General features: G+C 59.8%; 1 protein-coding gene across 3 annotated transcripts; it reads right to left on the bottom strand.

Moving 5' to 3' along the window:
- Positions 1-9,257: 9,257 nt before the first annotated feature.
- TBX1 (T-box transcription factor 1) lies at positions 9,258-19,786 on the bottom strand. 3 transcript variants are annotated; one of them, XM_053206489.1, is made up of 9 exons: positions 19,588-19,786; positions 16,969-17,088; positions 15,327-15,687; positions 13,224-13,325; positions 12,201-12,372; positions 11,464-11,619; positions 10,783-10,850; positions 10,598-10,698; positions 9,258-10,226 (listed from the first exon to the last, which is right to left on the bottom strand). In XM_053206489.1, the coding sequence occupies exons 2-9, from the start codon at positions 17,000-17,002 to the stop codon at positions 9,739-9,741; spliced, it is 1,482 nt and encodes a 493-aa protein (XP_053062464.1). In that variant the 5' UTR covers positions 17,003-17,088; positions 19,588-19,786; the 3' UTR covers positions 9,258-9,738. The 3 variants fall into 3 exon arrangements, with proteins under 3 accessions (XP_053062464.1, XP_053062465.1, XP_026905465.2); XM_053206490.1 differs by lacking the exon at positions 19,588-19,786 and having other exon boundaries at positions 16,969-17,615; XM_027049664.2 differs by lacking the exons at positions 16,969-17,088; positions 19,588-19,786 and having other exon boundaries at positions 15,327-15,811.
- Between the last annotated feature and the right edge of the window lie 296 nt (positions 19,787-20,082).

Raw genomic sequence — 20,082 nt, 5'->3', positions numbered from 1 at the left:
ATCCTACAGCCATTCCCCACACACTGCTCAGCTCAGTTATAGGGGGAAAGAGGGAGGAGAGTGGAGAGGGGGTGAGAGGAGAAAGAACAAACCCCAGAATGGGCTCAAAACGGAAGAAAGGGGCAAGGAAGGGACAGCAGGTTCTCATGTCAGAGGAGAACTTACATTCAGTAACATTCACTCTCTGTTGAAGATGGTTGTGTTGAACTGTAACACAAGTTCCACTCCCTCCCCACCTCAGTAATACCCTCCTGCCCCTTTGCTGGCCCCCACCACAGCCCTGGCACCCATGGGTCTGCTCTCTCACCCTGTAGCCTCGCCTCTTTCAGAATGAGTATAGATGGCATCCTACAGTGTGGTGCCTCCCTTCTGGTCACCCGCAATTCTGTGTTTGGGGTCTAATGGCTGTCCCCCCAAGAAATGGTTCCTTTCTCCCAGAGTGACCCTCACGCCTGGGGGACCGGGCTCCTGAGCACGGCAGGCAACTGGACTTACCCCTGAGGTGGTCTGTCTTTGTGGAGCCTGTCCTGAGCCCCTCAGCCCTGCCCCATAGAGTCGACTGGCCACCCCCATCCCCCCCAGAGGACCTGGCCAGCATGGTGGCCTCCATCTGTCCCTCCCCGTGGGAACATGGGAGCTCTTAGAGCAGAAACTGCATCTCAACATATGCTGTGTGGCACCCACTTTAACATGTGGAAGTGTGAACATGTGACTCCACTCCCCACCTCACACCACACTGTTGCCTCCCCTGAAAGAGAGAGGGCTGGTGGTGCTGGGCTCTCCCAGAGCTAAATGGCCTTGCCCACACTCCTGAAGACTTGGGGTCCCTAACTGAAGCTATGAACCCCCACAAACAAAATGAGACAATGTCCCTGTGAGAGAGACACAAGAGATAGCTGGACTGGCCAGGGCACAGGCACTTGGGAGAGGCATCTCCCGGGGCTGTCAACCCCACACTGGGGCTGTCACCAGCTCCCCCAGGGTGCAGGACCCACCGCTCAGGTTGGGAGATGAACTGCCTGCCTCATAGGTGAGTCTGGGTCCCTGGGCACCAGTGAGGCTTATGGAGAGAGCCTGGGGTGGACTCGGCCTGGGGAAGTAGCACCAAGAGAGTGGCTCCCAGTAGGAGGGGTGCTCACTCGTCTGCCGTCCAGCTAATTGCCAGGCAGGATGTGGGGCTCAAACTACTTGGGGCTGTGGCTGTTAGCTGGTCCAGACTCTGTGACATCTGGGCCCAATAATTCTGTGTTGGAGCCTTCCTGTGCACCACAGGGTGCTGAACAGCATGCCTGGCATCCACCCACCCAGTATGGCCATCAAAAGTGTCTCCAGACATTGCCGAATGCCCCTGCAGGATGAAATTTCCACATTAAAAACCACTTTAGAGACAGGTTAGGACTCGGTCAATCCAAGGTGAACAGAATGGCTTTTGTAGATTATGGATAATCCAGGGTTTCTTTAATTGTTAAACACATATAAATATACATTAAAACATATAAATTTGGGACACCTGTCGGTTAAGTGTCCGACTTCAGCTCAGGTCATGATCTCATGGTTCATGGGTTCAAGCCCCTTGTGGGGCTCTGTACTGACAGCTCGGAGCCTGGAGCCTGCTTCAGATCCTGTGTCTCCCTCTCTCTGCCCCTCCTCTTCTCATACTCTTTCTCTCTGTCTCTCAAAAATAAACAGTAAAAAAAATTTTTTTTAAATATAAATATGCCATTTTAACCATTTCATGTGTACAGTTCAGTGGCATAAGTGTATTCATGTTGTGCAGCCACCCCACCATCCACCTCCAGAAGTTTGTCATCTGCCCAAACTGCAGCTCTCTCCCCATCAGACACTAACTCCCCATTCTCTCCTCCCCCAGTCCCTTGCACCACCACCCCCCCCCCCACACCAATACTTTCTGTTTCCATAGATCTGACTCAGGGACCTCATTTATGTGGGTTCATACAGTATTTGTCCTTTTGTGTCTGGTTCATTTCACTGAGCATAATGTCCTCAAGGTTCATTCACTTTGTAGTACAGGTCACTATTTCCTTCCTTTTTATGACCCAATAATGTCCCACTGTATGGCCATCCCACATGTTTATCCATTTATCAGTCCATCGTTTATCCATTGATTAGTTGATGACACTATGTTTGCTTCCACCTCTTGGCTACTGTGACTGATTCTGCTGTGGACATGGGTGTACAAGTACCTGCGTAAGCCCCTGCTTCACTTCTTTGGGACACAGACCCAGAGTGGGAATGCCAGGTCCTATGGTAGTTCTCAGTTTAACTTTTTGAGGGATCTCCATCCTGTTTTCTCCAGAGGCTGCAGCATTTTACATTCCCACCAGCAGTACACAAGGGTTCCAATTTCTCCACATCTTTACCAACCCTTGTTATTTTCTCTCTCCGTGTGTGTGTGTGTGTGTGTCCTTATGAGCACAAAGTGGTCTCTCTCTGTGGTTTAATCCAAATTTTTAATTCATCATAAATTATTTCCCAGGTGTATGTGTAATAGGATCTCTGTCTTCTGGAAACTTAAATCTCACTGGGATGAAACACCTGCATGGGAAGTAGCTGGAAACTGGAGGGAAACCCAGTGGCAGTGTGCAGGGGGGTGGGGGGTGGGGGAGCAGGGGGCAGTCTTTGAGGAGCCAAATGGCCTCATCAGCACACAGCAGGCACCTCAGCCCCCTCGTGTGTCCTGGTCCACACAGGACTGAAACCAGTCCTCTTCCTGGTGGAGTCCTCTCCCACCAGCAGCTCACCTGTTCAAGGAGCAGGACTGGTAAGTGGCAGGGAAATGACAGTGGCAAGTGAAGAGGCCAGCGGCAGCTGCGGCTCTGGGGACAGTCCTGCAATAGCTTCTGGGAGTCCGGGTCTCCAGAAGAGGGTGCCTGCTGACTGTTGCCTTGGGCCCTGCCTCTAACGGACCCTCCTGGCTGTCCACCCAAAGGGGAGGAGGGCTTGATCATCGGTGCCGAGAGGGTGAGACATGACCAAAAACACCAAGGACTACAAGGGCCCGCTATAGAAGCCTCCATGGGGCGCTGGGAAAAATGAGGCCCACTGCCCCTCGCTGCCCAGCAGAGCTGCCCAGTCCTTCTCAGCGGAGATGACAGCAGGCACACTTGGGGTCCAGTGGCCTCTCTTCAGCTCCGCCTGTGGGGATGGTGACTTTGCCTCAAAAGCCCAGAGTGCCTGCTCCCTCACAGAGCCAGGCTGCTGGGTGACAGGTGTGTGGGGAATGTGTGTATATGAGTGTCCACCTCCGCGATCAGCTGGCAGCTGGCAGCTCCCTGCAGCCCACTCCCCACCTTAGCCAAGATGCCCTCGGGCCAGGTGTATAGCCTGACAGCTCCTGGTCTCTGCAGTTCTGTGCCCTGTAGTTTCTTCCAGGAGAAGGGCCAAGCTGGCCAGCAGCATCTTAATTAAACAGCTTGTTTTTCTCAGTCCTTTTAAGACTTTACTTACCGTTATCAAAAGACGGATTCTTTGCATGGAAGTTGCTGCTTCCTTATTTTGTTGCTGCCTGTCACCACACACACGCGCTCCTGGTCCCCACTGCCACGTTGGAAGAGCTGACCTACTAGTGCCCTTTGTAGATGAATGGCAGAGGAACACTGCAGCCAGCCGTTCTGCAGCTCTGAGCCCCACCTGCAGACCATGCAGGAGCCGGCCAGGCCGGGCAGCCTTAGCAGACACAGGGAAGGGCCTGTGTCCCAGCCAGTGACTCAAACCTACCTTACCATGAGGGAGGACTCGGAGAGGGCAGCCCTGCTGTGAAGAGCCTACCACGTCCTCCAGCGCATGTACTGCCCGACAGGAAAAGATCCAAGCTGCAGCCACATGCAGCCAAACAGCCGTGGGGAGCCCAGAGCTATGGCCTCTTCCTTAACTTGGCCTCCATCAGCCCTGGCTGCCATTACCACCTTCACTGTGTGATGAGGTCACAAAAGAAGCCATCCTGTGGAAGAATCTAGAAAACATGTTCTGAGATGAAAGGTAGGTTCAGAGATGGGGACACAGATGGAGTGAGGAGGAAGTTAAGAAGACAGGTGTGTGCAGGGGTGGGCGCGGGGGCATCCATCCTGGAAGGCCAGGGCCACTGTGGGAAGGGCTCGGAGACTGGAGCCCCAGGAGCCCAGTCTCCCAGGGTGGGGCTTTGCTGTCTTCCCAGTGACCTGAGATGCAGTACCCAGAGCTGCTCCAGTCCCTGGCCCCGAAAGTCACAAGTATGTGGCTGAAAGAATGTCCCTCAAGTCCAGGCCCCCAGCAACTGTAAGGCCCACCAGAAGTTCTTCTGATCAGACTGTGACCCCCTTAGACTGAAAACTTCAGCATCTCTGAAGTCAGGACGTGTTTCAGTCTAAGGCGGTCACGGTGTGATCGGAAGGCCTTCTCCTTGGCGGTGTGAGCAAGAGTGGTGGGCCTAGACCCTCACGTGTCCCCAGCACAGGTCTCTGCAGCAAGAGCTGGGCTGGCCTTCTCTGTGAGCGGAGGGGGAAGACACGGGTGGCAGCCACTGGAAGCGGAGGATTAAGTACTTACTTTATACAATTGAAAGCTGATAGATAAAGGATGTCAGCAATGCCATTCCTCTTTATAATTAAGAAGATAACTTAATTACTGCTATTAAAACCTAAGCTTCTCCCCCATGTGGGCTGCTTTTCATAAAATACCTTTGGTTCTGCTCTTCCCCACACACAGACCTGGCAGCAGTTAAACAGCGGCGCCGAGACTCCAAAGGTTCATCTTGTGAACCCATCTGGTTTGAAGTAGTACGACAAGCAGGGAAGGGAATTGAATCAAAGGCAAGATTTGTGTGTTTTTTTCAATACAGAAAATGTGTGGGGTAGACCAGGAAACAGTCCCATCCTCCGCTCCCAGGGCCGGGTGCCACCACCAGGCTGTGGGGCCATGTCCCCTGGCCTGCTCCCCGGCTGTGTCCATGTCACAACACAGAGGTGGCCTTGGGGGTGAGGGAGGTTGATAGGGAGGCATATGGGAATCGGGTTTGTGCAGAGGCATCAGATGTGCCCAAATAGATGCCCGGTCCTGCCCCCCGGCACCTGTGAAACTGCACAGCCTCACTGGAACCCACACGGAGGAGGAGAGGACGGTCCCCACTGCTCACATGGACCTCCACCATTCATACCACTCCCACAGGGCAAGGGTCAGCACCCCAGCAGTAAGGGGAAACTGAGGCACAGAGGCTGCAGAACCTGGGAGGTGTGCTCTCCCTTACACCCAGCTCCAGGTTGGGCCACTGGAATCATTCCTTTGGCCCAGGAAGAAGCTCCTTGGGCCCCTGCCCTCCCTCTGTCTGCCTGCACATGGCTCCCCTGGCTCTGCCGGCGCTGCCCCTGGCAGCTGTGGCCCCGTGGAATTCTCTAGTGCTCAGGTGCTTTGATCTGCAGCACACCTGGAGATTAGTGCCTCACATTCACCCAACTGTCACCACACAGGTCCCACACACTCTTCGGACGTCCCCCAGCCAGAGGGAAGGGGTGGCTGAAGCCCCACAACCAGGCTTCCTCTGCCTCTGCAACTCCAGGCTTGAGGTGCCGCCGAACATACTCCCCTCATCCATGCCATAACTTCAGTGTTCTGCCTCCGCACCCCAAATGCTTCCCTGTGTAACCAGCCCCTTCAGGTTATTTGTCATCAGAGACCTGTGTCCACATCTGCCTGTGCCCTATGACTCACCCGACACGCTTGTTTGGGCACTTTCTTTTTGTCCCCATAAAGGCATGTGATGTTGGCCAGCTTTACTTAGTGGTAGTACTGGGGGAGGGTCCCATTCCAGAACATCCCTGCACCAGCCATGAGCCTGTGGATAAGACCCCATGGGCTGTGGGGTTGTTAGAGTGCTTGTGAGGAGGTGGCAACCACAGGGCTTGCCAGGGTGCCTGACACTTGGTAAGTCCTGTAAAAATGCTAGTCGTTTGTATTGGGGTATCCCACACACATTTCCAGCCTTCCTAGGAATCTGGAAGGTTTATGTCAAAGACAGAGGCTCCAGTGCTGGAGGAAAGCAGGTCCTACCTATGGCTCTGATCTGGTCTTCCTCCTCTATTTTTTATTTTATTTTATTTTATTTTATTTTATTTTATTTTATTTTTATCTATTTATTATAGGCAGAGAGAGAGAGAGAGAAGCGGGGAAAAGAAGGGCAGAGGGAGGGGGAAAGAGAGAGACAGAGAGACAGAGAGACAGAGAGAAAGAATCCCAAGCAGGCTCTACATTCAGAGCAGAGCCCAATGCAGACCATGACCTGAGCTGAAATCAAGAGTCGGACGTCCAACCAACTGAGCCACCCAGCGCCCCTGGTCTTTCTCCTCTAAAAACAGTGAGCTGGGCTGCTGGGGGTGTCATCCCACCACACCCCAGGGTCTTTGGGTCCCCTAGACCCCTTATGTGGGACCCAAAGGAGTGCAGAAGGCAGTGGACAGGCCCCACCCCTCCTCTACTTAGTCAAGAGTTCACCTGTTTCATCCATTGCACATCCATTGTTTTTTGAGGGTTGAGGAGTCTGGGGTCCCTGGACCAGATTTCTGAGGTCCCTTCTAATCCAAGTTCTTCTCATCCCGAGTTGGCAGCTGGACACCTGGAGACAAGTGAAGGGAGCAGAACGGAACCTCTGGGCCAATTGGTGAACCTAGAGGAAGACACTGAGGCACGAGCCCATGAGGAAGCAGATCAGATGGGACCCGAGACCCACACAGTGCAGCACAGCAGCTCATGGAAGGGGCAGGCCAGGTGTGCTCACAGAGGAGCCCAAAGCGAGGGACACAGAAGCTGCCAGGACAGTAGCTTCACAGGGAAGTCAGGGACTGTCTGGGGTAGCTGCCCATGGGAGTGTCAGCCCCACACGGCAGTCAGAGGTGACAACATTGGCAGCGCTCACCAGGCACTTGTTCCAGGAATGAGTGACCAAGAGGGGCTCTGAAATGCGCAGCCCCCAGCAGAAGCTGGGTGACCCGAGCCACCCTTCCCTCGCCCTCTCCCCAGGATGGAAGATGGGTGACGGCCACCTACTGAGGTGTTGCATGTAGAACCGCCTGTACACACTGTACAGGACCTACACACTGTAGGACCGCCTGGAGGAACAGCCCTCCCCCCCCAACCCCCGCGCAGTGCTGGACATCACAGCACCCATCATCCTAAAACAACCGAGTGCCCTTCACAGGAGACTGGACACTGGTGAGCAGTAAGAACTGACAGGTGGGCAGCAGTGTGGGCCAGCCCTGCCACACCAGGGAGCACCCGGCGCCCCACTGCATGATCCCATTTATGAGAAGTTCTTAAGGCAGGCAAACTCATCTATGGGGGCAGAGGGCAGAAAACCTTGCCTGTGGGGGGCTATTCCCCAGCGCAGGGCAGCCCTCATCTGCAGCATCCAGCGAGCTGACCTGCAGCACATGTGCTGTCCAGCACTCGGAATGCAGCCAGTGAGGAACCAAATGTTTAATCTTATTCTATTTTTGTTCATTAACATGTAAGTGGCCCACTATGGCTAGAAGCCACCGTGTCGGACAGCAGTGCAGCTTTCCATCTTGAGTAGGTGATGATCATGGGAGGGGGTCCACATGCAGGAGGCTAGCCGGCTGCACCAGAGGCCCATATGCTCAGCTTCAACCTCTCATCTGCAGGCCGCACCATCATTGGTTCAGAGGGAAGCTTCTTCTCATTTTAGCTTTAAATGAAACCAAAGTGGAGATCTCTCCAACTGTGGTTCTCACCCCCTGCCCCTCACCATGGCCTGAGTGTTTGAAAGTGTGCAGAGAGACCAGCTCTGCCGGGCATAGCCCATCACTCCTGCAGGCCTCCCAGGACAAGAAGGGATGCAGGGCATATTTGTGGCACTAACATGAAACAGGCTGCATGAGTGGGGAGCCCAGTGGTGCATGCGGCTCACCCAGAGGGAGGTCTGCAGCAGGTGACAGCAGGGCGTCCATCAGGGATGGGTGTCCAGAGCTGCCCTTAGGAGTCCCTGAAGCTGCATCCACAGAGCCCATTCAATCATATGCTGCGTCTTCACACCCTGGCACTAGATGACCTTTGAAGCTTTGGGGGACCCTGGCTCCAGAGCTCATTCCTCAGCAGCCTTGGTTACCCTTTGTAGACCTGCCTCAAGGAAACACTTTCTACCGTCCAATTGCTAAGACTTCAGTCACTTCATATCATCAGATGGGTGAACACATCCTGGAAGAAACCATCCAGTCTAGGACGGACACTGGGAAATGCCTGGCTGTGCTGGGGAGAGGTGGCACCAGGTTGCAGCAATTGCCACAAACATACTGAGACTGACACAGAAGGGGATAGAACCTCAGCCACTTGCATTTCCCGTCCATCATGTGTCCAAGTTAGCAGCCTTGACGTTGACCGGTTGTCAGCTTTTCCTGCCTGGACTCAGGAAGGGAGGGATCAAAGGGTTCCTCTGGCCCCATCCCTGGTGTTGAGTTAATGGGGAGAGGTCCGTCACCACCTGGCCTGGGGAAAATGCTTCACAGACAGGTTTCAAGATGACTCATGACCACTGTCATTGTACCCCCTGTCCAGGTCACTCCGTGGGGACATTCACAGGGAACAAAGTCAATAAACAGGGGAAAACGCAGGCCTGGGCTAGGTCCAGCCAGGGGAAATGCTAGAACAGCAGAACTGCCTGTTTTTGTCTTTCTGCTATCAGAGTCAGAGCTTCTCCCCTTCCCAGCCCCCAACTGGCAGTGTCCTGTCGTGATGGTTATTTCCAGCTTCCGTGGAAAAGCACCCAGTACAGGCATTGGTCCTGAAAACAGGCGAGGAGTGCCTGCCTAAATCCTAGAGCAGCGACGACTGCATGCCAGAGTTAAGTAAAAAGACCCTATGTACACCTGGGACTGGGGCGGAGCCCCGGTACTTTCAGCCTGGGGGCGGGTGGGATGAAGCTGCGAGGTGGCAGTGGGGGCGGGGAACTGGCTGGCAGAGCCGGGAGGAGACCCTGGGAGCGAACCCGGTTGGGGCCACAGCAGAGGGGGCGGGGAGAGGACGGAGAGGGGCGTGGCCGAGAAGAGGCTCTGGAAACCAGCCGGGAGAAAGCGCTCGCAGGGCACTGTAGGGACACAGTGGGGACTGTGGGGACTGTAGCTGTGGGGCCTGGAGCATCGGCCCGTGGGGACTGCAGCTGGGGAGACCCCGAAGTCCCTGTATCGACCGGACTCGCTCCCCCCGACATCCCCGTGCGATCTAACTGGACGCAAATAAATGGACACGCAGGCAGCTTCCAAAAGAGGCGAAACCTTTATCAAGTCGGCGCCGGCGCGGTATCTACAGTATCTACAAATATCTACACGTATCTACACCGCCTGCAGACGGGCTCTCGGATCGTCTACACTGCAACTGCCGGCCGGGCCGGGGAGGGGGGGGGCGACACGGTCTCGCGGAGAACAATAAATATCACTTCCTTCCGCCGCTGACCGGGCGCTTTGGCACTGGCGGGCGCGGACCCCGTGGCCCTCGGGGCTGGGGAGGGACCCGCGGTGGCTCCCGGGACTGGGGAACCATATACTTCGACAGCTGTCAGGGCTGGAAGGTGGAGGACCCCGATGGCTTCGAGGCTGGGGAAGGGGAGACCCGCACTGGCCCCCGGGGCTTGGGGGAACGTGTTCTTGGAAGGCCCTTGGGGCTGGGTGGACGGGAACCCCGACGGCCCTCAGGGCTGTGCGGGGACCCCGGGCGGGGAGCGGCCAGCGGGCGCCCGCATTATCTGGGGCAGTAGTCGTAGGAGCCGGGCGGCGCGGCCCCGGCCGACGAGTACATGTTGGCAGCGGCGGCGGCGGCGGCGGCGGCGGCGGCGGCAGCGGCGGCGGCTGGGCTCACGGCGGGGTGGTGGTGGTGCGGGTGCGCGTGCGTGTGCGGGTGGTAGCCGTGGCCGCGCAGGCCCGGCAGCGGGTAGGGCGCCGGCCGGCTCTTGGGCCCGAGGTAATGGTCGTAGGCGGCGGCCGGATACTTATACGGGTGGTGGTGCAGCGGCTCCGACGCGCCTGGCGCCTCCAGGCGCAGCTCCGGGTGCGGAGGGCTGGGCCGGCCTCCGGGTGCACCGGGCAGCGGGACCAGACCGCCAGCGCCACCGGCCCCGGGCAGCGCTGGGCTCAGCACCCGTGCCAGCAGCTGAGGCGGGTGCGCCGGGTCCCCTAGCACGGCCGGTCCACCCGCGTCGCGCTCGAATTCTCGCCGAGCCTCGGCCGCCTCTGCGGGGAGGGCCGAGGGGTAAGCGCGGCGGGTCGGGACGGCAGAGGGGACCCGCGAGCGCTCCAACGGTCCTGGCGGGAAGGGGGCACAAGCCCGCGCTCGGACCCTCCCGGCCCCTTCTCGCCGAACCTGCCGGAGACCCGGGGCCTCCCCAGGGGCCCGCGCCCCTCCGCGGGCGGCAGGCGGGGCGGGCGGGGCGCAGCCGTCGGGCCGGGCGGGCGAGTGCGCGCTTGCCCGCCGCCACCGCCGTTGTGCAACCGGCGCGAAGGCCGCGAGCGCCCCTGGGGCGCAGGCGAGGCCAGCCGCGGCCGCCTGCCCGGGGCGGAGCGCGCGCAGGGCCGCGGCCCCAATTCCACGACCCGGGCCCTACCTTTCTCTGACCCGTTGGGCTGTGTGGGGGAGGCCACCGGGTTCCGCGAGCGAGCGAAGGCGCTCATAAGCGGCAGCGCGCCGGGCCGGTGGTTTCGGGGCCTGCGGGAGGGAGAAGGGCAGCGGGTCAGGGGGGCACCCCGCCAGTCTCCTGAACTGTAGCCATCACTTCTACAGGACACTCACCATTCCTCCGGGTCGCAGTCTCGAAAGCCTTTGGCGAAAGGGTTGCTGGCTATCTTGAGCTGCGTGATCTGAGGGGGGGTTGGGGAGTGGGCATTGAGCAAGTGGCCGGAGCCCCTGCGCTGGGGCCTGGAGCACCAGGGTAGCCTAATGTTAGAAGGGGCTCCCCCAATAAGAGCCCTTTTACTCTTCCAGGACAATAACCCTCCCACATTTACTCTCCCTTGCTGAGAGTTGTGCCTTTCTGCTGCCAAAGGGGGAGCTTCCTTTCTCCCTAAGTATCCCCTTTGCGGCCCCAAGTGATTGGGATGGAGACCCAGGGCCCCTGCTTGGGATGGGAATGTAGTCACCTCCACCGCCCACCCTGCAGTGGGGGGTGGGAGGGGATGCCCTAGGAATTTGGGTAAACCGTGGATCAGGCCCCTGATGGGGAGTTTCCGGAATGGTTTGGAAAACAAACTTTCAGGCCGCACTGACAGTTGCCGCTGGAAAGGTCAACCTGATAGGAGTCTGGGCTGGCCTGCAGCAGAGGGGAGGAGGCTGCTTGAGGCCTTTGAGGGTGGGACTCCACCGGCCGTTGTGTTCCACCAGGACCCGCAGTCTTTGGGTCCAAACCTCTTTCCCTCAGGCAGCAATTGCAAATTGCAACCCAGAAGTATTGAATTTGCATCCCCAGGGTCTCACCCGATGGTTCTGGTAAGCAGTGACCGCAGTGAAGCGAGTCTCCTCAAACACAAAGGTCTTAAAGTTTTCCTCAGCATATTTCTCACTATCTTTGCGTGGGTCCACATAGACAACATGGAAGCGGGGCTGGTATCTGTGCATGGAGTTGAGAATAATCTGGAAGACAAGGTGGCAAGTTTGGAACTAGGAAATGGGAGAAGGTCCAGATAAGCAGTGAATTTCCCAGAGAACTTGGACGAAACCCTTAATTCCTGAAATGAGGTTCAGCCATGGGGCTCAAGCGGAGACTGCAGTCAACTGGGGACCACCAGGAAAGATACCCCAAATGGCAAAAGATCAGAGTTTGGATTCTCTTCCCATAGGTCCTTCAGAACTACTTCAGGCCTACAGCGGGCAGTGGTAGGCGGCTGCAGGCCAGAGCTCAGCCCAGCAGGAAAGCGGCATCAGCCGCCTGGATCCTACAAAGCCTCCTGCGGCTACCCCCACACACCATCCTTTCCAGTTAAAAAAAAAAAAAAAAAAAAGACTCCAGCAAAAGATCAGGAATAGAGCAAGGGAAACAAGGTGACAGCCTCTCCCAGGCCTGAGAGCCACCAGGCCCTGAGCCCCTGACTGGAGGGGCCCCCTCTCCTCAGCCTGGCCCTCATTCACAGCCCAAGCTTGGCCTCTGGCTCTGGTCAACAGGGACTCCAGAGGGCCTGCCCAGGGTAGCCTGGGGAGGTGGGAGGATTGCTCACATGGCCGTTGTCGTCCAGCAGGTTGTTGGTCAGCTTGAGCTTGTCGAAGGACACAATTTGCTTCATCCACTGTGCACCCTTGGCAGGCGAGTCAGGGTGGTAGTGTACACGGCCTGGTGTGGCAGGGTCTGCTTTCCCAGCTACTAGCCAGGAGGAGCTGTGGAAGGCATACCTGGGGCAACACCAGAACAGGGGTCATGCCACGTAGGGTGAACAGAGAGGGTCTTGCCCAGTGAACCCCCAAAGTGCCTCTCATGAGTTTTCCTATCATCGGTGAACTCAAGCCTTCGGCTACCACACAGACCGGGAGCTTTTCCAAGGGGAATTGTGAAGAAAACAAAACTCCCTCCCAGTCCCAATACACAAGACAGCAGGAAGCCGGGCACCAAGGGAGGAGGCTGGGCTCCGGGCGCCACAATTCGCTGCACACGGGTCTGCCTACTCCGGGCCTCCCCACCGCCGCCTCCGGTGTCGCCTGCGCGGCGGGAGCCCGGATTTGGCTGCGCCGGCAGCCTCAGGCGCAGGGCGGACCACGCTCTCTTTATTAATTGCTGTTAATTGTCCGGGCAGCTGAGGCCCGCCCAGCATAATCTCTCCCGGCCACCCCACCTTTCCTGCTCGGCTCCGGGGCCCAGCGTTCCCGGGGGATGGGGGAAGGGGACAAGGTGCCCACGCTCACCTCGTGGGAGAAGGAGACATGAAGAAAAGGCAGGGGCTGTGTGCAAGGGGCCTGCCTGCCTCAGGCAATCTGGCCCAGGGGCGTGGGAGCTGTCTCGGGCCTAGAGCTGGTGGAGGGGCCCAGCCTGTGTGACTCCTGAGGGGAGTACTGCTGGGGGTGGGGTGTGTGGGTCTGGGGTCTGACCGGGTTGGGGAGGGAGCAGGTCATGGGGGACAGTGGGGCTGGCGGCGCAGGTGCCTGGGACTCCCGGGCACTAATGTCCTTGTGGGCTGCCCTCCGAGGCATCACCAAGCAGGGACCAGCCACTTCCCAGGGCACCCTCCCTGATCCTGCTGGGCGCTCACCGGTAGCGCTTGTCGTCCACTGGAACGAAGTCCATGAGGAGCATGTAGTCGGCCATGGGGTCCATGCCGAAGAGCTTCACTTGAAATGTGGGGAACATGCGCCTGGGGGCAGCGAGGCCTCCAGTCACCTCAGGTGGGGGAGGGCAGGGCTGCCCCACCTTGACCAACCCAGGACAGGCGGCTTCCTGCCGGCGGCTGCATTCATCGGCCTGGCCCCTCCAACTCCTCTCCTCTCAGTCAGCTACTCTAACCCAACTAGGCCCCTGCCCAGCCAAGGGCAAGTGGAAGGGCAGAGTAGCCCCCTGCTCCCTTTTTCAAAACCCCAAAATGGCTCACTAAACACTACAGCTAAGCCTCCACCCCCCAACATTGGTCTATGGCGTCTGCCACATTTGCCTGCGTAGAACCAGCCTAGCATTTGCTAATTCTTGGCTGTCCGGTCCAAAGCTAGCCTCAGCCAGCAGCACCGGATCAGTAAGACTCCCAAGATGCGGTTCCAGACATTCTCAGCCCTCCACAGAGCTTCCCCCAGCTCCATCTAAGCAACCAATGTAAACTCCCGGCTCGAACAAAATGAAACCGGGGCACTCTTATGTGGTTCCCAAGAGTCCCAGTTGCCCTTTCGGCTGGGTCTATGGGGCTGCTCCCCAATCCTTCCAGTGAGGCTGAGGCCTCAGAGCCCACAGACCCAATTTTTAGGCTCTGTCTCCAGCCCATTGCTGGAGTCCCCCCATCTTCCTCAGGGATACAAGTTCCCCCCCCCCCCCCACCACCACCACCACTGTTACACCCCGGACGGGATGCAGCTACTCTGGGAGAACTTGGCTTATGCTCTCATGTCCCCTAACTCTCCCCTCCCCCAGACTCCGACTCTATGACCCATCCAGGCTCTTAAAAGGACATTCTGCAGCTCCTGGATGGGCCGCCAGCCTGGGCCGGCCCTGTCCTGAGAGCACAGCATTGCCAACCACTGGGGCCCCGGAGGACAGCATGAGGCTTGGCTCCCACCTGCCCTTCCTACGGCTTTGCCTCATAGGCAACTCCCTGCAGGCAGTGGGCAAAACACAGATGCCATGGAGCCAGCCCTCCTGGTCAGACCTGCCACCCCCACTTTTGCAGGCTGGTGGGTGCTGCAGAATGCTGGCTTCTGGGCTGAAGCCTGGCCACTGCCAACACCCTTGCTGCACTGGACTGGGCCAGAGGCTGGGGCACCGTCCTCAGGGGACAGTAAGGAGAGCCTGGAGAAGACCTACAGAGCTGAAGCTGAGCACAGGCCCCAGGATCCCCAGGGAGGACAGCCGCGGCAGGGAAACAGAAACCGCGAGAAGGCTCTGCAAACAGGCCTTGAGTTCCCCTTGGCTGTGTGGACGCAGAGCTGGTGTCTCCGTGTGTACATTAGACACAGCCCGGCACCCTCTTTTGTCTGCTGGTCAAATCGGTTGCATCGCAAAACTTGTTCCCCTTCTCTCTGGGCCCTTAAAACAAATACAGGCCAATTGGAAGGCAGCAGCCCCAGCAGCAACGCCAGGCCCCACAATCACCCGAAATTTAGGCCGGAGAAAACTGGGTAGCAACCTTCACGGAAGAGAGCAACTGTTTTTAAGGGTCTTAACATTCTCCAAAAAATTTCCAGACAATTGTCTAGCTACCCCTCTTTACCTAACCCGTATAGAGTGAACTGGGTAACTAAAGACGTGAATTTCCTTTGAGGTGGGATCCACTGGGAGCTGGCTGGCTGGCAAGGCCGCTCAGGAGTGGCTGCCTAACCCCTAGCCCCGTGTGTTCCGAGCCGGCCCAGGCTTCCGGCCGCGGGTGCCTTGGGGCTGCGGAAGGGGCAAGCCGGTCCGCCGGGCTTCTCTCCACCAGCCTTCCAAGGCTGCCCGCGCCGTCCCCTCCGGCCCCGCTCGGCGCGCCAGGCGGCTGTCGCCGGAGCCGGGACCGCAGAGAGCGAAGGGCCGGCTTGCGCCTAGAGGGGCCCGCAGGTGGCGGGGCCGCGTCCCCACCCCGCTTCTCGACTCCACTCGTGTGGATCGGACCGAGACGCGCTGCCCGAGACCCGCGCCACGTGGGGAGGGTCGCGGGCAGGGAGGGGGGCACCCTGACCTGCCGGCCTTGGTGACGATCATCTCGGTGCCCAGCTGATTGAACTCGTCCCACAGCGCCTTCATCTCCAGCTGCACGCTCACGCTGGCCACCTTCGCGTTCTTCTTCACCGGCGCCTTGGCGGCGGCCGCGCAGCTGGCCCCGGGGCCCTCGGGCTCGGCGGCGGCGCTGGTGGCGGCCCCGGCGGCCGGCGCGAACGGGTAGGCGTGCGGCGGCGGGCCCGGGGCGGCGGCGGAGGCGCAAGGGTCGTAGCGCGGCGGCGGCGGGGGCTCGCGTGGGCCGTACGGGTCGGCGCCCGGCGACGCGGCGCCCGGGAAGCCCCCCGCGGCCCCCAGGCTGCTCAGGCTGCTGGCCGTGAAGGCTGCAACGTCGCAGAAGTGCGAGAGCTGCGTGAGCCACGGGCTGGACACGGCGGAGATCATGACCCGCGGGCCGCCGCCGCCGCCCCCGCCGCCGAGGTGAGCGCTGCCCCGCGCCCCGGGCCGAGTGGCGGGCGCTGCGCTGCGCCCCGGGCCGCGCCGCCTTACACCGCGGGCCGGCCCCGAGGAGGCGCCCCGCCCCGCCCCGCCCCGCGCCCCCCCCCCAAGCGCCGAGACAATGGCCTCCCTCCCCTCCCCCGTCCCTCGCCCCTCCCCCGCTCCTTCCCCCCTCACCGGCCCCCAGCCCGCCCGCCGCGGCTCGCTCGGCCCGGGCCCCCCGACCGCCCGGACCGGCTCCCTAGTGCGCCGGGCCGCCCGCCGCCCCTCGCTCTGCCGCCCTCCCGCGTTGCATTTCTCCTTTCTCTCTCCAGGCTCTTTTTCCAATTTGTTATTTCTTTACCTTTGTCTTCCTCCTTGAAATTTTCCCTCCTAATCCTCTTTCCTTCTTCCACTATCTCTTTCGTTTCTCTTTATTTCTGTGTTATTTTCTGCCTTTCTTTTTCCAGTTTTGTCCCTCTCCTTTCTTTCCACTTCATTTTTCATCACTTCGTTTTTCTTCCCAGTCTGCATTTGCCTCTTCTTTTTCTAGGTCTTTTCCTGTTATTCAGGGTTTTTTCCTCTTTTTTTAAAACAAAATAAAAACTGGAGGTTTTCTATAGCTTTTCCCTTTTTTGATGCCTTTATTTTTCGTCTTAAATTTCCCTTTACTTTATTCTTTTTCGTTCTCGGTCTCTTTATTTCTTTTTCATCTTTCTCACTTTTCCTACCTTCCTTTCGGGTTTTTGTGTTTTCTCTCTTCTCAATTTCTTTTCCTCCCGGCTGCCCTCACCACTTTCTGTCTCTCGTTTTCCTGGGTTCCCAGACTCCATGGCACTCTCCTCTCCTGCCAACTTCCCTCCCACCTCTCCCAGCTTGTGGCCACCTTTGCCCCCTTTCTCTGGTCCTTCTCTCTCCTGTCCTTCCTGGCTTCTACTAGTCCTGTTCTGGGCCCGTGTCTAGCTCCTTGTGGGTCTCTGCAGCCGGGTTCCCAGGCTGGAGGTGCACAGGCTTTGGGCAGGATGCCTGCCCTTCCTCTCTGCTCCAGAGTCACTGGAAGCCTGGAGCCCACCCCGCCAGAGCTCCCTCTACCCACTCTGTGCCAGGGCCCTGCCAAAACTCTTTGCTAGGGCCCCACAGCAGCTGTGGCAGGGGGTCTTGCCGGCAGACACAGCGGGGAAGCTCACCTTCCATATCCCTGGTGACCGTGCTGAAGTGCATCCCGGCGGGGGATCCCAGCAGCCGGCGAAGCTTCGCCTGGTCGGAGAACCGGGGACCCAGGCGAGCTGTGCGCTCTACGGCCTCTGCTGCAACCAGAGAGGCGATGCTGAACGCGCTGGCCCGGGGAGACAGCGGGCTCCGCGCGTCCATAGGCGCCCGGCGGCCTGGCCGGCGCCGCCTCCGACTGCGTGCACCCAGCCGCACCGAGGCCGGCCCAGCCCACGGGACCCGGGGGCGGGGGCCTGCGGTGCCACTCAGCCTCCAGCCCTGGGCCCAAGGGATTATGGCGTCACGGCCCCCCACTCCGGGCCGGTGGCAGCGGAGGGGCCCAGATGGGTGGAGCGCCCTGGGAGTGTGGGGCCCTTCTGCTTTTCAAGCTCCCTGCCCCTGGCCTCTGCTCCCAAGGACCTCTGTGACCAGCGCCCTTCGAACATCCCGCTGTTCCCACCGAGGCGGAGGTTCCCTCTGTTCAGCGAAGCCACTGAAGCCACCATCGGCTTCTATAGCCCCTGAACGGAGGCAGCTACGCCGGGAGCGCCCAGCCTCAACGTGTGTCCGTGAGGCACCGATGGATCACCGTGGGGCCGCCTGGCTTGGCCTTGCCCCTGCCCTCGGCCCCTCCCGCCTCCTCCTCCCTGGCTGCCCCTGCACCTGGGTGAGGAGAGGGCAGTTCGGGCTCCGGCACTGGCCACAGGCGGACAACACCAGAGCTGTGGCGTCGTCTGTTCCTCCGCGCGGCGGAACAGGACCCAGCCCAGCAAATGCCCCCCAACCCCCTTCAGTCGGCTCACTGTCGTGCCTGGGGACCCCAAGCAGAGGCACGCCGCCCAGGCCGCGCAGCCCGGGAGCCCGAGCGTCACGCGCACCCGCGCGCACCGCCCGCCTCTGGCCAGGACGCTTATACATCCGGAGGGTGGGCAGTGCCCGCTCCTCCGACCTCCCCGCGCACCGACCGGGCGCAGGGAGGGCCGGGGGCGGGGCCTGGACTGGCCCAGGGAGCCGAGGACACGTCGGAGAAGTTCAGGCCGCCGGGTCGTATTGTATGCTGCCCCTGCCACCCACCCTGCATTCAGCCTGCCCACCTGGTTAGGCCCTCCTGCCTTAGTGCCCATCCAGGCCGAGCAGAGTGAGGCAAGACCCACCCTGAGGCCTCAAGGTCTCTAGGCTCAGGGATCCGGGACACTAAGGCCTAACTTGGTTTGTACCTCCCCCACCTACTGCCACTGAGGTCTTCTCTGACCAGTTCAGGGCATCCATGCCTTTTCTGCCCAGGGTCTTCCTAGCAGAGCATCATATCTCCCAGCTTCCCAGGAGCCTCTCTGGCCCTTTGCCGAGGCTCTGGCTCTCAGGGCCTCTGTTTCCAAGGCTTCTCCGCCTGCAACCATGTTGTGGGCCTTCGCCTGCGCTTGCCTGGGATAAGGGTAGGAGGCAGGCAGCCTCTCCCAGGCTGTTTTTACAATCCCAGGGACTCAGACCCCAGGCTGGAGAGGGTGCTGTCTGGAAAGTGGGGAAGGCTCAGGAACTGAGGACCGGGAGTAAGCTCCAGTAGGAAGGGACTGGCTCCTGGGCCTGAGGTCCAGGAAAGATTGGGAGGCAGTGTGTGCAGCAGGTGAGCATGCGGGTATATGACTGGGGTGTGGTATGTGTGATTTCATGTACAGTGAGCCCCCCTACTTGCGCCTCCAGCTGAGGCTGTAGTTGTGGAGTGTGGAGAGAAAGGGAAGTTATTGCCAGAGCATGCCCTCAGCCCTGAATGACCAGCTGTTTGGGGCTCTGACAGTGACACCAACCTGTGGGACCCAGGGGCAGGTTCCAGGGAGGAGTGAAATGTGGAACCAGCTGGGTGTAAGGTCCCTCTCCCTCTCCCCTGAGCAGGGCAGCCCCCTGCCTCCAGGACCCCAGGAGAAGCTGCTTCTGATAGGAGAGCCCAGCTAGGAAGGGACATTGGTAAGGGCTGGTCATGGCAGTGTTGCAGGAGGCGTGCCCACTGCTGGCAGTCCATACCCAGAAAAGCATGCAGGACAGTGTCACCAGGGGTACCTCATGCTGGCAGTCGGCATCCAGAGAGGCCCTGGGCCCTACAGGCTGCATGTGGGGCCCATGTGGGGAGTCTGGGTGGGGTTCCTGCCTGCTGTTGTGCACTATCTGGGATGCATGCTGCCCCAGCATGTGGTGATGCCGGTGGTTGTGTCCTGTGCACCTGGGGAGGCTTCCGCGCATATCTGGGCACACACCTGAGGGCAGCAGCCAGATGTGGAGTCCGAGGGTGACACCAATATTAAGAAGGGAGAAGTGAAAGCGAAAAAATCTGGGGCTTCCTGGATGGGCCTCCCGGGCACTGTCCCGAGGCCCTTGGCCCTCCGTGTCTGCCAGTGCCTGATCCTCCCAGCCCCTTATTAACCCCTTCCTGCTGGAACTGAGAGCTGCTGGGTCTGGCTGGGTGGGCAAAAGTGCCAGAGTTGGGGACTCTGGGGTGGGCAAACCCTGGTTGGGGAAAGGGGCTCTGGGAAGAGGTGAGGGAGCCTCACTTAGGCCTGCTCTGTCTTCGCGGGGTCGACCCCTCTCCACCCGTTGGCGATACTCACCCGAGAAACTGCAGAGCCGGGGACCCCGCTGTTCAACGCCAGGGCCCTCCTGGAGCCCTCGACTGAAGGGGCCCGAAGCGCTCGAAGCGCGAGGCCGCCGGAGCCTCCAACCCAGGGCAGAGTCTCTGCGTCCACCGCCCACCCGGGCTGCGCTTCTCGGAACCTCCCTCCGTTCTTCCTGGGGCACCGCACCGCCCTCTCGCTCTTCACTCCGCCGCCCCGCAACCCGCCCGCGCCCTCGCCCTGTTCGCCGCCGTCGCCCCAGCCCCGGACTCGCCCGCAGCCCGGAGGGAGCGCGCCCGCCCGCCGGCCGGCGTCCTGCACAGCCCATCGCGCACGCCGCGCCGCCGCCCGCGGGAAGCCTTCCTCCCTCACCTGGCCCGGCCGCGGCTCCCTTCCGCCTCGCTCCCCCTGCCGGCCGCGCCTCCATTACCGCGAGGTAGGAGTCCTGGCCGGCCAGGAGGGCAGAACGGCTGGGGTCGAGAGCCGCCCGGG

The sequence above is a fragment of the Acinonyx jubatus genome, chromosome D3 (assembly GCF_027475565.1).
Source record: "Acinonyx jubatus isolate Ajub_Pintada_27869175 chromosome D3, VMU_Ajub_asm_v1.0, whole genome shotgun sequence".
NCBI classification, from domain to species: domain Eukaryota; kingdom Metazoa; phylum Chordata; class Mammalia; order Carnivora; family Felidae; genus Acinonyx; species Acinonyx jubatus.
The sequence above is the reverse complement of the archived record's forward strand: the minus strand, read 5'-3'. Positions and strand labels throughout refer to the sequence as shown.